At 42.3% G+C, this 17480-nt stretch overlaps 1 protein-coding gene across 2 annotated transcripts in view; it reads right to left on the bottom strand.

Moving 5' to 3' along the window:
* Positions 1 to 17480, bottom strand: part of LOC126416354 (splicing factor U2af 38 kDa subunit) — a 43001-nt gene that overhangs the window by 3569 nt on the left and 21952 nt on the right. For both annotated transcript variants that reach the window (XM_050084033.1, XM_050084032.1), the window contains exons 6-7: positions 13323 to 13456; positions 11110 to 11208 (exon numbers count right to left, since the gene is read on the bottom strand). In XM_050084033.1, the coding sequence (XP_049939990.1) occupies positions 11110 to 11208; positions 13323 to 13456 (233 nt within the window). The remainder of the gene's footprint in view (positions 1 to 11109; positions 11209 to 13322; positions 13457 to 17480) is intronic.

Below are 17480 nucleotides of genomic sequence, written 5' to 3' on the forward strand. Positions count from 1 at the left end.
CTAAAAGTGGGCAGTCCAGCAAGACGTGGACGACTGTCATTTGGAAGCCGCAGCGACACTGAGTTGGGTCCTGCGACGGAGTAGGTAATGATGCGTTAGCCACGTATGGCCAATGCAGAGCTGGCAGAGGACAACTCATTCCCTGCGAGAGACCTGCATGGAAGACTTCCACACATTCGTAGTCTCCTTAATGACACACAGTTTGTTGTACATGCTGCTATGCCATTCCGTCTCCTGAAGCCAGGAAACCTTGCGGTGTAAGATAGAACACAGGTCAGCTTCGGAGATGCCTATCTCCAGAAGCTGTTTCTGCGTTGCCTGTCCGGCCAGCCTGTCAGCAAATTCGTTGCCGGGCATTCCAATGTATCCTGGGGTCCACACAAACACCACAGAATGGTGGGAATGTTCCAGGGCATAGATGGACTTCTGAATGGACAATACCAGAGGGTGGCGAGGGTAGCACTGGTCGATAGCTTGTAGGCTGCTCAATGAGTCAGCACACAGGAGAAATGACTCGCCAGAGCATGAACGGATGTACTCAAGAGCACGAGATATGGCCGCCAGCTCTGCAGTGAAAACACTGCGGCCAACTGGCGAGGACTGCTGCTCAATATGTCGTCCATGAACATATGCGAAGCCTTCGTGACCATCAGCAATTGAGCTGTCTGTGTAAACCTCTTCAGAGCCCCGGAACACACCAAGGATCAAGAGGAAGTGACAGCGGAGAGCAGTGGGGTTAACGAAGTCCTTAGGGTGATGCAAAAGGTCCAGACGAAGCTGCAGCCGAGGCATACACCATAGAGGCATACGTGAATGGTCCGCAAGTAGAGGTGGTAAAGGGAAGGTCTCCAGTTCGGAGAGAAGGGACCGCATGCGAACCGGAATCGTTAGCCCTGATCTGGGCCACCGATGCAGGAGACGGACTGCCGCGGGTGAGTAAAGGAGATGGTAATTCGGATGCTCAGGGGAACTATGAATGTGTGCTGCGTAACTGGCGAGCAGCTGGGCTCATCTGATCTGCAGTGGAGGGACACCAGCCTCTACCAGTACGCTGGTCACCGCACTTGTCCTAAAAGCTCCTGTCGCTAATGGAACCCCACAGTGGTGCACAGGGTCGAGTAAATGCAATGCTGAAGGCGCTGCCGAACAATAAACCACACTCCCATAGTCAATTCGGGATCGGACAAGGGCTCTGTAGAGCTGCAGCAGCGTACAGCAATCTACACCCCCAACTGGGTGTTGCTCGGGCAATGGAGGGCATTGAGGTGGTGCCAGCACTTCTGCTTCAGCTGACAAAGCTGAGGGAGCCAAGTCAATTGAGTGTCGAAAACCAGTCCTAGAAATTGATATGTCTCCACTACAGTGAGTGGATCCAGAAGTGTATGACACACGAGTTTGCGGCTGAAACCTGAAAGCTGTGGACTAGAGCCCATCTTATACTGTTACTCGTTCCTGTGAACGGGAACACGTTATGCGGATCTTGGAGTCACTCGCGTCCATCTAGAAAAGTTTTTACTAAGTTTAACGAAGGTGATGTTGGCCTGATGTATTCGATGATGCCCTTTGGCTACACTGTCAAAAGGATTGTTATAAGAAATACCAAATTAAGATCAACCTGATGATGCATAAATATGGCGAAACGCGTAGTTGAAAAATAAAACTGAAATTGCAACCAAGACTGTTTTTAACTAATACTGTTAAGCACTGGTTTGCTGTATGCCACATATGGATTGGAAGAATTGTTTAATCATCTGGCTGTGGAGGCGATCAGGCCCAGGAGCTGTGTCGGGGCAATGTGCAAGGGCACTGAGGAGCTCCCACTCTGTAAATGGGGCGTTATAGGATTCACTGCAACGTGTAGTGAATGATGTAAGGACGTTCCCTTCCAGCTGCCGTTTGAGGGTGTGAAAGGCGGCGGGGGAGGGGGGGGGGGGGGGGGGGGGGGGGGGGGGGGGGGAGTAATTCTCCGCCGCAGTGGCTTGAGCAAAAGTACTGGTCAATTGTGTTTGTGTCAGTACATAACTCGCTATTTAGGGTAACACTGGGGACAGCTGTTGGGGCCTGGTACCGAAAAAAACGTGTGATCTTTGCCCAGACTTTGGAATGTGACGTATGGCACCCAATGGTGGAGACTTACCTCTCCCAACACTCCTCCTCCCATTTTTTGATAAGGTAGCGAACATGGGCACGGAGCTATTTAAAGGCTATGAGGTGCTCCAGGGAAGGGTGCTGCTTATGCCGCTGTAGAGCTCGTCGACACTCCTTAATTGTTTCAGCGACTTCCGGCAACCACCAAGGGACTGGCTTATGCCTCGTGCACCCTAAAGAGCAGAGAACACGTTTTCTGCCGCAGAAACAATTGTGCTAGTCACCTGTTCAACCATCACATCAATGTTACCATGTGGGGGAGATTCAGCAGTGACAGCAGAGGTGGAAGTTCCCCATTCCGCCTTGTTTAAACCCCATCTGGGCAGGTGTCGTGTGCTTGGTGCTGGGGCAGTGACAGGAAGATGGGGAAGTGGTCACAACACAGGTTGTCATGTGCTCTCCAGTGGATAGGTGGGAGAAGTCCTGGGCTGTAAAATGATAAATAAATGGCCAAGTAACTACCACGAGCAACACTGGAATGTGTGGCGGCCCCAATATTTAAGAGGCAGATGTCAAATTGAGACGTAAAATTTCGACATCTCTGCCTCGGTCAGTACGCATGGTACCACCCCACAAGGGGTTATGGGCATTAAAATCTCCCAGAAGTAGGAAAGGTTTAGGGAGTTGACCAATAAGTGCACCTAATACATTCAGGGGTACTGCACCATCTGGAGGGAGATATACATTGCAGACATTTATTTCCTGTGTCACCCTTATTCTGACAGCCACAGTTTCAAGAGGGGTTTGAAGGGGCACATGTTCACTACAGACCGAGTTTAGGACAAACGCAAACTCCACCTGACACTCAATTATAGTCACTACGGTTCCTGTAATATCCCTTATAGCCGCAGAGGGCAGGGGTCGGCATTGCTGGGAACCAGGTTTCCTGGAGGGCAATGCAGATGGCAGGTGTAAAGCTTAACAGTTGCCATAGCTCAGCCGGACGGTGGAAAAAACCGCCGCAATTCCATTGGAGGATGACACTGTGAGACTGGGAAGGCATGGAACATTCAATGAGGCAGTTTACGCCTCAGAGTCACCTGCTGCCACCTATTTATTGCCTGAGCAGTCTATATCCATTGAGGGTCTGGCGCCAAAATCTCCACCCCATCCTCAGTCGCAGAGCTTGTAGGTAGCGGTGGTGTGGGTGCCACCGCAAATTCCTTGGTCTTAGGGGTTTTCTTTCTGGATTTCTCTCACTGCTTCTTGGACTTTCCTGGCTGGGAGGACATCACTGGCTCAGTCTTCGGGACTGAGGATGAGCATGAAGCCATACGACCAGCTGCTTTTGGGCTTTTCAGCCACTGGCGGTTGTCGTCTTTCCCACTAGAAGAAACCTGGGAAGGGAGCTACGCAAGGGACCCCTTCCTAGTGAGAGAAGCCAAAGAAGACTTATGCTTCTCCAGCTTAGAAGTGGGGACTGACGTCCCTGATGGTTGGGGGAAGGGGGGGTTGCTCCTGAAGTAGGTGGTGCAGGAGCAACAGGGAGGGAAATGCCCCCCTCCATCATGGGGGCAGGTGTAGTCTTCCACCTCTGAGAGGTGACCTGGGTTGGCAGAGCTGATGGTGCCAGAACTGTTGCAGCGGCAGCGTAAGACGATGTCATGCGCACAGGATGCAGGCGTTCAAACTTTTTTAAAAATATGTAGGGTCACTCCTTGTCAGTTCAACCAGGGGCTCCAGCTCATAGTCTCAGATTTGACTGAAATTCAGTACACTAATCCTACCATGTGTGGAACACTCGTGTACAAAGTATTAGTTTCCCCTACCAATTAGTTCCAGAAGTATGACTTGTGAAAGAAGGTGGCGTGACCCGGAAATTGCAACCCACATCTGGCAATCTATCTTCAGACCTTTGGAACTATTACACACAGTCCAGTGAATTTTTTACAACCCAGTAACATCCGTTTAGAGAACACACTCCATGGATCAAAACACCAAGATATTTCTGAGGGAAAATAAAAAATCCCAAAATGTGATTAAAAAATTTAATACGTTAAAAGGTACATTATGTAGGTGCCATCTATGCCAAATATATAACTAAAAAAGGGTATAAATTTTTTGTGGTAAGCTTAATGTGGCCTAAACGCACACAGAACTCATCATCATGCCCATATCAGTCAAAAAAAAACTGAGTTACAAGCACACGAAAATATGAAAATTTGAAAAATTACCTGGAAAAACATGGATTTTTGAAGAGTGGTAGCACAAAAGGGATAAGTGGTATCCAAGCCAAATTTCACACACTGCATAAGTAGACCATAATGATATATATCTCAAAATTTCAGCATGTTATTGCAGGACATTTGTGTACAATGGAAGTTGACAGATGTATTTGGTGATATGGCCATTGTTCCACAACACAATTTTGTAAAAACATATTGTAAACTGTTCTGCCTCCTCTTATCCTCTCCCACAACCGTTTAATCACTAAGCAATAATATATAGACAGATTAACACAACCTATCATTAATGTTTACTGCACCTTAACTGCTCAAAACCAGTCGATTGTGCTTCGAACAGAAGTTCTCCCACACTTTAGCTACTGTACTCTGTACATTGAGTGGCAAACTGTACTGTCTTCCTGACACTGTGGTAGGAACTGGAACCGTCATAAGAATACGTTCAAAAGGAATCCAACACCTGTCTGCCAAACATGGCCAATGAAATGATCTTGCTGGTCCTGCTGGTGCCGTGAAGTTCACAAATACATCACCTTCTGCTTCGTAGCACTCTGCAACACATCCTCAGTACCATTTGTCATCATCATCATAAACAGCAATAACATAGCAACCTAGTTGTATGTTGCTGCTTTTGCTTGTGAGTCCTGAGTCAGACATACTGTGAAGACACACATTGTGCATGAACCTATAGTTATAACTGGACAGTCTGCTCATCTGCACACTGTCAGAGTCCGCTGGAGAGAAGTGATGATGGCCCCTTGTGCCTGCAACAGTTTTAACGTGTTCTAGTCTGCTTTTTAGCAACTGACTGATTTCACCTCATCTTTCGAAACATAGAATGACTGTACGCCAGAGATATTTTTCTGTACCCAGGTAAATAATTGAAGAGGTGTTAGACTGTGACCTTCTGTAGGGTGCTGCAGACTAGCTCGTGATGCCATGCGCTTAATGGTAGCACCAATACCATCACATACATTTTTACCATGACTTGTTGCGAAAAAATTCCATTCTGCATGAATCTGAAAATCATGGTAACGTATGCATAAATTTTTGAGATTTTTACAGTTTTTGTACTAACTGCCCTATCACTGAAGTATTTCGCAAAATGTATGTGAGGCAGCTTGTTTTTCACATAGGCCATGACAGGGCGAATGTGGGCATGAACTGCAATGGCATCTTGAATTAAACAGTCACTAAAAATGCACAGGTTCATGACAGACACATCACCTGATTCACCTCTATAGTAAATCGCAAATGGCTGTAGAGTTGCTTGACTGTTGTCCCAATGATATCCTTGGATGACATCTTGAACTATAAATACATAATTTTCAGAAAAGTTACTATAATTTCATCTTGTTTCAAATTATCCTTAATAAACTGGAGATAAGCCGTTTGTGCTGTTGCTGTGTGTGGTCAGTTTGTTCGGTTTTTTTTTTTTTTTTTTTTTTTTTTTTGACAACACATTTCAACAAAATCTTCCACTGTACTTCACTTTGTTTCAAGACTTGTGCGATCCATGTGTGTCCATTGTTTATAAGAAACTAGTTCGTCATCCATAAGTAGTTCACCATACAGTTTGTTATTCATGTGTTCAAGATTTGCCTTACCAGGACACTTTTCACACCTGTGTATAATGCACTGGTAGGAACTGATGTCACACACTAGCAGCTTCCTTGCACCTTTGTAATCCAGACGGAATCCTTTATAGCAGCAAATATCAGCTTAGCATTTTGATGGGTCTGTCATACACAAACATTGTGTGTGCCCCTTGCACTTACAGGCACAACCCATTTTGGCCGAAGATTGAAAAAAGATGATAAACCTACTTTGGTATTGGGATACTTTCCCTTGAATTCTACATATATTTCTGATATGTTGCATAGCAACAGTCTTTTTTGCATCTGTACATGTACATTTCCCATTTTCACCGTTAAATGATCTTTCTTTCCAGGCATTATTCAGCTGCAGTCATTTTCATAAAACTCTGACACTAGCACCTTTAATTCTGAGCTCAATTGCTTACCCTGAGCTTTCTGAAGTTGTGAAAGCACTCCTTGGTTGCTTTTATTTTCCTAGCTTGCTTTACCATATATGTAGAAACACTGAATTCCTCTGCAGTGTAGTCAATAGACCAGCTGGAAGGTACAAGGGTAAGAATAGCTACTTTTTTCTGGCGTGTGGATATGGCACATTTTTCTTTAAAATCATGCATAATTTTGTCCAAATCAGAGCATTTCTGGCATGATTTCTGTTCCTTTGGAGCAGATAGTTCTTCCTCTTCCATCATTAATGTGTCAGCCATTTTGTGTTTTAATTCCATTTGAGCTTCTTGTAGTTTTCATCTACCTGTCTCTCTTCCCAACTTTGTGTGTCTTCATGGGAGACAAACCAAGAGCAGTCACTGAAGTATTTAATTGCTCATCTGCTGTGGTTGTAGGTGGCTGATACTCTTCGTCACTGTCATGTAAATTATCAGAATATTCTTCATTTTTTTAGCAGTGTAACACACCTGGAACATAACTTTTGTCCTAGTTTCATGTTAAGTCCCATGCACTGATTCACTTTCAATATTGATTTTATGTCAATTTCTCTGAGGCTACACTTCACTGTCTTCTTATGAATCCGAAATGAATCAAAACAACTTCTTTGTAGGAAAGAATACTTATCCAGAAACACTTTCATATTATGATAAACACTAAAGTTGCCTGGAACTTTACTTCTTGTGCCCACAGGGTGTATCCCAGATCTCCAAAGCAACAAATCTTTGTCCGATTCATCCAGATCATACTGTACAAAGTGAATGCCACATTTTGTTCCATATGTTGTTTTATGACATTCAGATGCTTGTGCTCTACCAACACTGCAACTTGTTTGAACAAAAGCACCACTAGTATACTCTTCTGCCTCCATACTGACTTTCCACAACAGTACTGACAAGTCTGAACTAGAATCTTAAAAAACATGAGTAACCTGTAACTGTTGCTTGTTTCCATTGTTGTTCCTGCCTAACAATGACTCATTCTGTCCCTGAAATCTACCATTGTTTAGCTTTGTTGCCTAATGGTTCCCAACAAGTGCTGCAGCTTTATCTGAAACAAGCTGTCTGCATCCTCACTATTACTTGCTAAAGCGTGTTAAAAGAAATCTAACCAAATACATCTGTCAACTTTTATAGTACACAAATGCCTTGCAGTAACAAGTTGAAATTTTGCCACGTATTATATTATGGTCTACTTATGAAGTGTTTGAATTTTGGCTTGGATATCACTTGTCCCTTTTGTGCTACCACACTTCGAAGATCATATTTTTCCAGTAATTTTTCAAATTTTTGTATTTTTGTGTACATGTAACTCTGTTTGTGTGACTGATACAAGCAAGATGAGTTCTGTGTGTGTTTAGGCCACATTAAGTTAACCAGAAAAAAAAAAAATACTCTTTTTGAGTGAATTATATTTGGCATACAGAGCACCTACAATATGTACCTTTTAACATATTTCATTTTTTTAATCACATTTTGGAATTTTATTTTCCCTCAAAAATTTGTTGTTGGTGTTTTGATTCATAGAGTGTGTTCTCTAAGTGGTTGTTACTGGGTTGTAAAAATTTCACTGGATTGTGTGGAATAGTACCAAAGTTATTAAGACCTGAAGTTGGGTCTGAAGATAGGTTGCCAGTTGTTGTTGTTGTTGTTGTTGTCGTTGTTGTCGTCGTCTTCAGTCTTGAGACTGGTTTGACGCAGCTCTCCATGCTACTCTATCCTGTGCAAGCTTCTTCATCTCCCAGTACTCACTGCAACCTACATCCTTCTGAATCTGCTTAATGTATTCATCTCGTGGTCTCCATCTACGATTTTTACCCTCCACGCTGCCCTTCAATGCTAAATTTGTGATCCCTTGATGCCTCAGAACATGTCCTACCAACCGATCCCTTCTTCTTGTCAAGTTGTGCCACAAACTCCTCTTCTCCCCAATTCTATTCAATACCTCCTCATTAGTTATGTGATCTACCCCTCTCATCTTCAGCAGTCTTCTGTAGCACCAAATTTCGAAAGCTTCTATTCTCTTCTTGTCCAAACTATTTATCGTCCATGTTTCACTTCCATACATGGCTACATTCCATACAAATACTTTCAGAAACGAATTCCTGACACATCTATACTCGATGTTAACAAATTTCTCTTCAGAAACGCTTTCCTTGCCATTGCCAGTCTACATTTTATATCCTCTCTACTTCGACCATCATCAGTTATTTTGCTCCCCAAATAGCAAAACTCATCTACTACTTTAAGTGTCTCATTTCCTAATCTAATTCCCTCAGCAACACCCGACCTAATTTGACTACATTCCATTATCCTCATTTTGCTTTTGTTGATGTTCATCTTATATCCTCCTTTCAAGACACCGTCCATTCCGTTCAACTGCTCTTCCAAGTCCTTTGCTGTCTCTGACAGAATTACAATGTCATCGGCGAACCTCAACGTTTTTATTTATTCTCCATGGACTTTAATACCTACTCCGAATTTTTCTTTTGTTTCCTTTACTGCTTGCTCAATATACAGATTGAATAACATCGGGGACAGGCTACAACCCTGTCTCAATCCCTTCCCAACCGCTGCTTCCCTTTCATGTCCCTCGACTCTTATAACTGTCATCTGGTTTCTGCACAAATTGTAAATAGCCTTTCACTCCCTGTATTTTACCCTTGCCACCTTTAGAATTTGAAAGAGTATTCCAGTCAACATTGTCAAAAGCCTTCTCTAAGTCTACAAATGCTAGAAATGTAGGTTTGCCTTTCCCTAATCTATTTTCTAAGGTAAGTCATACGGTCAGTATTGCCTGACGTGTTCCAACATTTCTGTGGAATTCAAACCGATCTTCGCCGAGGTCGGCTTCTACCAGTTTTTCCATTCGTCTGTAAATAATTCGCGTTAGTATTTTGCGGCTGTGACTTATTAAACTGATAGTTCGGTAATTTTCACATCTGTCAACACTTGCTTTCTTTGGGATTGGAATAATTATATTTTTCTTGAAGTCTGAGGGTATTTCGCCTGTCTCATTCATCTTGCTCACCAGATGGTAGAGTTTTGTCATGACTGGCTCTCCCAAGGCTGTCAGTAGCTCTAATGGAATGTTGTCTACTCCCAGGGCCTTGTTTCGACTCAGGTCGTTCAGTGCTCTGTCAAACTCTAGACGCAGTATCATATTTCCCATTTCATCTTCATCTACATCCTCTTCCATTTCCATAATATTGTCCTCAAGTACATCCCCCTTGTATAGACCCTCTATATACTCCTTCCACCTTTCTGCTTTCCCTTCTTTGCTTATAACTGGGTGTCCATCTGAGCTCTTGATATTCATACAAGTGGCTCTCTTTTTCCCAAGGTCTCTAATTTTCCTGTAGGCAGTATCTATCTTACCCCTAGAGAGATAAGCCTCTACATCCTTACATTTGTCCTCTAGCCATCCCTGCTTAGCCATTTTGCACTTCCTGTCGATATATGAGAGACGTTTGTATTCCTTTTTGCCTGTTTCATTTACTGCATTTTTATATTTTCTCCTTTCACCAATTAAATTCAATATTTCTTCTGTTACCCAAGGATTTCTACTAGCCCTCGTCTTTTTACCAACTTGATCCTCTGCTGCCTTCACTACTTCATCCCTCAGAGCTACCCATTCTTCTTCAACTGTATTTTTTTTCTCCATTCCTGTCAATTGTTCACTTATGCTCTCCCTGAAACTCTCTACAAGCTCTGGTTTAGTCCGTTTATCCAGGTCCCATATCCTTAAATTCCCACCTTTTTGCAGTTTCTTCAGTTTTAATCTACAGTTCATAACCAATAGATTGTGGTCAGAGTCCACATCTGCCCCTGGAAATGTCTTACAATTTAAAACCTGGTTCCTAAATCTCTGTCTTACCATTATATAATCTATCTGATACCTTCTAGTATCTCCAGGATTCTTCCGTGTATACAACCTTCTTTTATGATTTATACGTGTTAGCTATGATTAAGTTATGCTCTGTGCAAAATTCTACCAGACGGCTTCCTCTTTCATTTCTCTCCCCCAATCCATATTCACCCACTATGTTTCCTTCTCTCCCTTTTCCTACTCTCGAATTCCAGTCACCCATGACTATTAAATTTTCATCCCCCTTCACTACCTGAATAATTTCTTTTATCTCATCATACATTTCATCAATTTCTTCATCATTTGCAGAGCTAGTTGGCATATAAACTTGTCCTACTGTAGTAGGCATGGGCTTTGTGTATATCTTGGTCACAATAATGCGTTCACTATGATGTTGGTAACAGCTTACCTGCACTCCTATTTTTTTATTCATTATTAAACCTACTCCTGCATTACCCCTATTTGATTTTGTATTTATAACCCTGCATTCACCTGACCAAAAGTCTTGTTCCTCCTGCCACCGAACTTCACTAATTCCCACTATATCTAACTTCAACCTATCCATTTCCCTTTTTAAATTTCCTAAATACCTGCCCGATTAAGAGATCAGACATTCCACACTCTGATCCGTAGAACGCCAGTTTTCTTTCTCCTGATAATGATGATAATTCTGAAACTATTTGGCAGGGGAACTTAAAATTTTGTACATGTGTGTTCCACACTTGGTACCATTGGTGTGCTAAATTTCAGCCAAATCTGAGACTTATCAGCTGGATCATTATCTCAAATTGGTTGAATTGACATGGAATGACCCTATATGTATAATATTGTGCAAAAGCTTGTACACACAAAGAAGAAATCTAAGTTTTTACCTTCTGCCCCTCCTGCGTCTGCTATACAAATAACGACGAAGCTCTCTTGATATTGGTTTCAAGTGCATGAAATTGCAGAAACCACTGCGAGTGCACTCTCTGAAACAAAGTACCAGGAGTTCCAAATCAATAACTAATTAGAAACTCTTAAAATTTTAGTGCCTAGATATTGGTGTGCAAATTTTTATTTTGAAGAGCACACACACACACACACACACACACACACACACACACACACACACACACACACAAAACCAGCTACTGGTATCGGGTTTCGGGACAGCTGCTTAGCAATATAGATAAGGGTCATTTTACATCTGTAGATGAAGCTCTGGTAGTTTAGGTCAGATGCAGAATTAATTTGATGGTTTCAGACCTGTGGGATGGGCTTGGATGAATGTGCTGAGGGTGGTGATGAGTGGGCAGCGCATCGTCAGGCAGCCAACTGTGGAAATACCCACATACCTTGCTTTTTATGAATATCTATAACATTGAAACTGCAATTTACGTGAAGCCAAATGCAGCCTGAACTGAAGTGTCTTTACAAAAGAACAACTCAGCAGCAGTACACATTCCTACAAAAGATACATTAATTCTAGCACAAATACAGCCAACAAATACATTTACAAAGAACACTCAAATCACTGCACAACAAATGAAATGCAAGATTAACCAATAGCACTGAAGTGAGTACTGCTAGACATCATTGTTCATTTCCTAAATTAGCATCGAATGGCGACTTGCACTGTAAGACCATAGTGGTCCAATTTCTCCCAATTCATTACTTTGGAGCTGCAGAGGATGAAGTACTGCTATTCAGTATGATCAGATTGTCAATGCTGCAAGGACAGCAAATTTCAGCTATTGATACTGAATGAAATATCACAGCTGCAACTGTTGAGAAACTTTGATCTAAAAGTCTGCAGTTCACAAATGGTTCACAAAGACAATACAACACAAATTTCAAGTTAACAGTGATTAATGAAGCAAAGGATAAGAACAGATTGAAAATAATCAGTTCTACACATTAAACTTTCAGGGGACCATGTCAGGGAAGGCTTCTTAAGCTGGAGCCACAGGTTGTTCAATACCTGAGAGAAATGCATGAAGGGCTTTATTCAAACAGCTGGAATTGTAAAACTGCATTTGTCAATGAATTCAAAGCAAGTGTGGGCTGGTGCCTGACTATCATGAAGAGGGTGGTGCTTATGTATTGATGCAGAACAATAGCTCAGCAACTTCCCACGGCATTTGACAAAAAATTACTTGTGCATCTGTGTCATACAATCAAAAATAGACAGTAACTGTTTACAATATATACACTCCTCCTTTAGACAAATCTGAATATGCTTAACAACAGCAAATGCGTTTGTGATTCTGATGAGCCAAAATATGGAGATAAAAAATGTGGAAATACCAAGGAAGAACAATGAAATGAAAACTAAAAAAAGATAGTGGAGGCAGAACAACCATGAAAAATACTGTGCCTCAATTCCAGTTCCTTCCAAACACCTGGAAAAAAACTACTTTTTCAAAGCTTTCCACATGATCATCTGAAGTAATGTGTATGACTGCAGTAATTTCTTTATAATGCCACAATCCATTGTTGCTCCCATTCTGAAGACATCTGTTCCTCAACTCAAACTTCTGACACCTTTAAATTTGTCATTAAATCTTCCTATCACTACTTTATATTGGCTCAAAGTATTAAATTTTTTCCTGAACTGTCTCTGTGCTAGTCACAGCCGCACACTTCAAGTAGAATGTATGAACAGAAAAGAATTGCGACAATTAGTGTCCAGGCAATCCAACACAATTCAATTAAACTGTTGTCTTATCAATATACTAGCATTAAAATGGTGCAACAATTATCTTAGAAACAGTACATAAAGCTATACTAGTACAACCACTAAAATGGATACACATTAGGAGGCAGAATGACAGTCATCCAACAGATTACCGAAGTTTTCCACTAAGTGACAAAATAATATAAATGAAATAGTTTCTTTAAGACGCTTATTTTTAGAGTATACTATATCACAAATATTTAGGTAATTCATTAGGAATTCAGCAAATTCGAGTTACCTTAGCATGGCTTAGAAGAAACAAGTGTTCCACTGGAGACACACACAGTTATAACAGTTGAACCTAATCACATATAAAAAATTTTCAAACTAATTTGTGTGCGCATTTCATATTAACTACGTACTTACCCCATTTCATACTGACGACAACAAGCTTCACGGAAATCTGTGACAGGACTCAATTCTGCATACACAGGGCGCCCTCCAAACCAACGGTTGTTCAAATCAGCAACAGCTTTCTCTGCATCTTCTTCACGCCTGAACTAAAAGTAGAGAACACTTCAAATGCCAACTGGTAAGTTTCTTTGAACGTGTACTTGCCCGATGAACAAAAATTATGTCAGTATATAAAACGTTACACGCTATCTATGGAAGAACTGAATTTTTAATATATCCAAAATAGCAATTTTGATTAACACACCTCAATTTTGCAACTGATGTGAAGACAAGTTCAACACACAAAATAACATGCCAAACAACTATACATGTAAAGAAATAATAATTCACTGCAGGAATCACAAAGCAGCACACGCATACACACAAGAAGAAAAACAGGATGCAGGTTAGTGTTTGGCTTCTGTCAACAGTGTCAATGGAGACTGACCCCAAGCTTGAATCAGCCAAGTATGAAGAAAAGAAATCAGCTGTACTCTTTTCAAAGAAACTGTCCCTGTAATCAACTCAAGTGATTTAGAGAAACAAAACCTAAATCTGTATGTCTAGATATGCATTTGAACTTCGATTGTTGTGTCTTGACTCCCACCAGCTTCATTTTGTTCAAAAAGAGGTATTTCAACTTCATTATTTTTTAAAACAGAACCTTTAAAAGAATATTCCTGGCTCACAGCCATTGTCATTATGGAGACATAAGTTCTACAATAACAACACAGTCTTTGATACTAATAAAGACTGCCAATGTCTCCCAGACAAGGAGACGGAATATTACAATTTGACAGCTCGTTGAAGATAAAATCAAGGTACTGATTCAAATTGCACCAAGACGAAAAACTCAACCCAACCTGATTTGTTTTTATTTACATGCCCACATTTACAATCAGTCACTGCCAGTATAGCTAGTGTTCACTGTATCAAGCTTTATAGGAAACAAGCGGGGCTGGTGATATAGCTTATCCTGCACAAGACCTTGTGATAGGTGTTACCCAACAAAGATCAACCCTCACTCTACTGGTGAAATACAGTCTGAACCCACACCAAATTATCATACAGCACATAATCTAGTTAACAATGGAGAAAGGGTTGGTGCCTTCCTGGTGGGCATCCATAACTTCTGTTCATATCAGTCCTATTAAAATTAAATAGTACTGAACTTCACTCTATGTAATCTTTTTCTTCAGCCTTCAGGTCTGAAAATAATGATCTGTTCTGGAGGGAGATTGGGATTTAACACCTACCAACAAAGGTCATTAGGATTAGACTGGACAGGAAAATGGTGACGAATGTAATGTGTAGTGTCATTTTCAAAGGAACTATTTCAACACTCATTTAACAAATTTAGGGTAATCAAAAAACTTGGTAACAGATTGACCCTAAATGAATTTGAACTCTGTTCCTTCCAAATAATATAGTTTCCTAGGCACCCCACTGCTTGTTTGATCAATCCTGCGAACGGCTCCGCAAGTACCAGGATGATTCGATAAGCCTGGAAGAAAGGAAAGCAAAAAACGTGTTTCATATAAAACTCATGTTACTTCTGAACAGTTTCCTTTGAGGGGTATACAATTGGGCAGCAATCCTCCAGCATTTTCACCCTATCGTACAAATAGGTTCTGTAAAACTGTGCAAAATACTCGTTCCTCATTTGATGACTATTTCTTATCAGTATGCCAAAGTTTCAAGTTAGGGAACTGGAATAAGCAATTTTGGGGATAAGTCTGCTGAATAGGATGGCTCAGGAGCCAATTCAATGCCCAATTCATACACATTCATGATTGTTATATCTGATGTGTGGGATGGTGCACTACAATGGTGAAAAAGCACTTTTTGCCTACCAACCTTTGACTTTTTCAGCCGATGCAAGTTTCATACTATTCAATGATGTTATGGGTCTGCCTTTCTTAATCTCACATATGATCTCTTCATAGCCAAGACTCCATGCAGGATATTATGCACTCGCTCAGGTAGGATGCCTACAGTCCCAATAAACTCACAAATTTTTACTCAGTGTCTTGCAATACCATACCATGGATTTCGTCAACTGTTTTCTATGTGTTGACCTCAATTCAACAGCCAGAACACATTTCATCTTCAGTGCTTGTATGACAATGTTTAAATACAGTACCCCAAAAATAAATGGTCTTCAATGACGGTGCAGAATCCGTGAGAAATTCATCCAATTCAGTACTGATTTGTGCAGCAGTTCAACCCTTCAAATGAGAATGTTTATAACAGCGCGCGCGCGCGCACGCACACACACACAGAGATATATATATAAAAACAAAGATGATGTGACTTACCAAATGAAAGTGCTGGCAGGTCGACAGACACACAAACAAACACAAACATACACACAAAATTCAAGCTTTCGCAACAAACTGTTGCCTCATCAGGAAAGAGGGAAGGAGAGGGAAAGACGAAAGGATGTGGGTTTTAAGGGAGAGGGTAAGGAGTCATTCCAATCCCGGGAGCGGAAAGACTTACCTTAGGGGGAAAAAAGGACGGGTATACACTCGCACACACACACATATCCATCCACACATATACAGACACAAGCAGACATATTTAAAGACAAAGAGTTTGGGCAGAGATGTCAGTCGAGGCAGAAGTGCAGAGGCAAAGATGTTGTTGAATGACAGGTGAGGTATGAGTGGCGGCAGCTTGAAATTAGCGGAGATTGAGGCCTGGTGGATAACGGGAAGAGAGGATATATTGAAGAGCAAGTTCCCATCTCCGGAGTTCGGATAGGTTGGTGTTAGTGGGAAGTATCCAGATAACCCGGACGGTGTAACACTGTGCCAAGATGTGCTGGCCGTGCACCAAGGCATGTTTAGCCACAGGGTGATCCTCATTACCAACAAACACTGTCTGCCTGTGTCCATTCATGCGAATGGACAGTTTGTTGCTGGTCATTCCCACATAGAATGCGTCACAGTGTAGGCAGGTCAGTTGGTAGATCACGTGGGTGCTTTCACACGTGGCTCTGCCTTTGATCGTGTACACCTTCCGGGTTACAGGACTGGAGTAGGTGGTGGTGGGAGGGTGCAAGGGACAGGTCTTACACCGGGGGCGGTTACAAGGGTAGGAGCCAGAGGGTAGGGAAGGTGGTTTGGGGATTTCATAGGGATGAACTAAGAGGTTACGAAGGTTAGGTGGACGGCGGAAAGACACTCTTGGTGGAGTGGGGAGGATTTCATGAAGGATGGATCTCATTTCTGGGCAGGATTTTAGGAAGTCGTATCCCTGCTGGAGAGCCACATTCAGAATCTGATCCAGTCCCGGAAAGTATCCTGTCACAAGTGGGGCACTACTCCCAACATCACCACTGCTGAAGCCCAGGCTATCCGTGATCTGAAGGCTGACCGGTCCATCATTCTTCCGGCGGACAAGGGTTCCACGACCGTAGTACTTGATCGTCGGGAGTATGTGGCTGAGGGACTGCGTCAGCTTTCAGACAACACCACATACAAAGTTTGCCAAGGTAATCCCATTCCTGATGTCCAGGCGGAGCTTCAGGGAATCCTCAGAACCTTAGGCCCCCTACAAAACCTTTCACCTGACTCCATCAACCTCCTGACCCCACAGACACCCCGCACCCCTACCTTCTTCCTAAAATTCACAAACCCAATCATCCTGGCCGTCCCATTGTAGCTGGTTACCAAGCCCCCACAGAACGTATCTCTGCCTACGTAGATCAACACCTTCAACCCATTACGTGCAGTCTCCCATCCTTCATCAAAGACACCAACCACTTTCTCGAACGCCTGGAATCCTTACCCAATCCGTTACACCCAGAAACCATCCTTGTAACCATTGATGCCACTTCCTTATACACAAATATCCCGCACGTCCAGGGCCTCGCTGCGATGGAGCACTTCCTTTCACGCCGATCACCTGCCACCCTACCTAAAACCTCTTTCCTCATTACCTTAGCCAGCTTCATCCTGACCCACAACTTCTTCACTTTTGAAGGCCAGACATACCAGCAATTAAAGGGAACAGCCATGGGTACCAGGATGGCCCCTTCGTACGCCAACCTATTCATGGGTCGCTTAGAGGAAGCCTTCTTGGTTACCCAGGCCTGCCAACCCAAAGTTTGGTACAGATTTATTG

The sequence above is a fragment of the Schistocerca serialis genome, chromosome 8 (assembly GCF_023864345.2).
Source record: "Schistocerca serialis cubense isolate TAMUIC-IGC-003099 chromosome 8, iqSchSeri2.2, whole genome shotgun sequence".
Lineage (NCBI taxonomy): Eukaryota > Metazoa > Arthropoda > Insecta > Orthoptera > Acrididae > Schistocerca > Schistocerca serialis.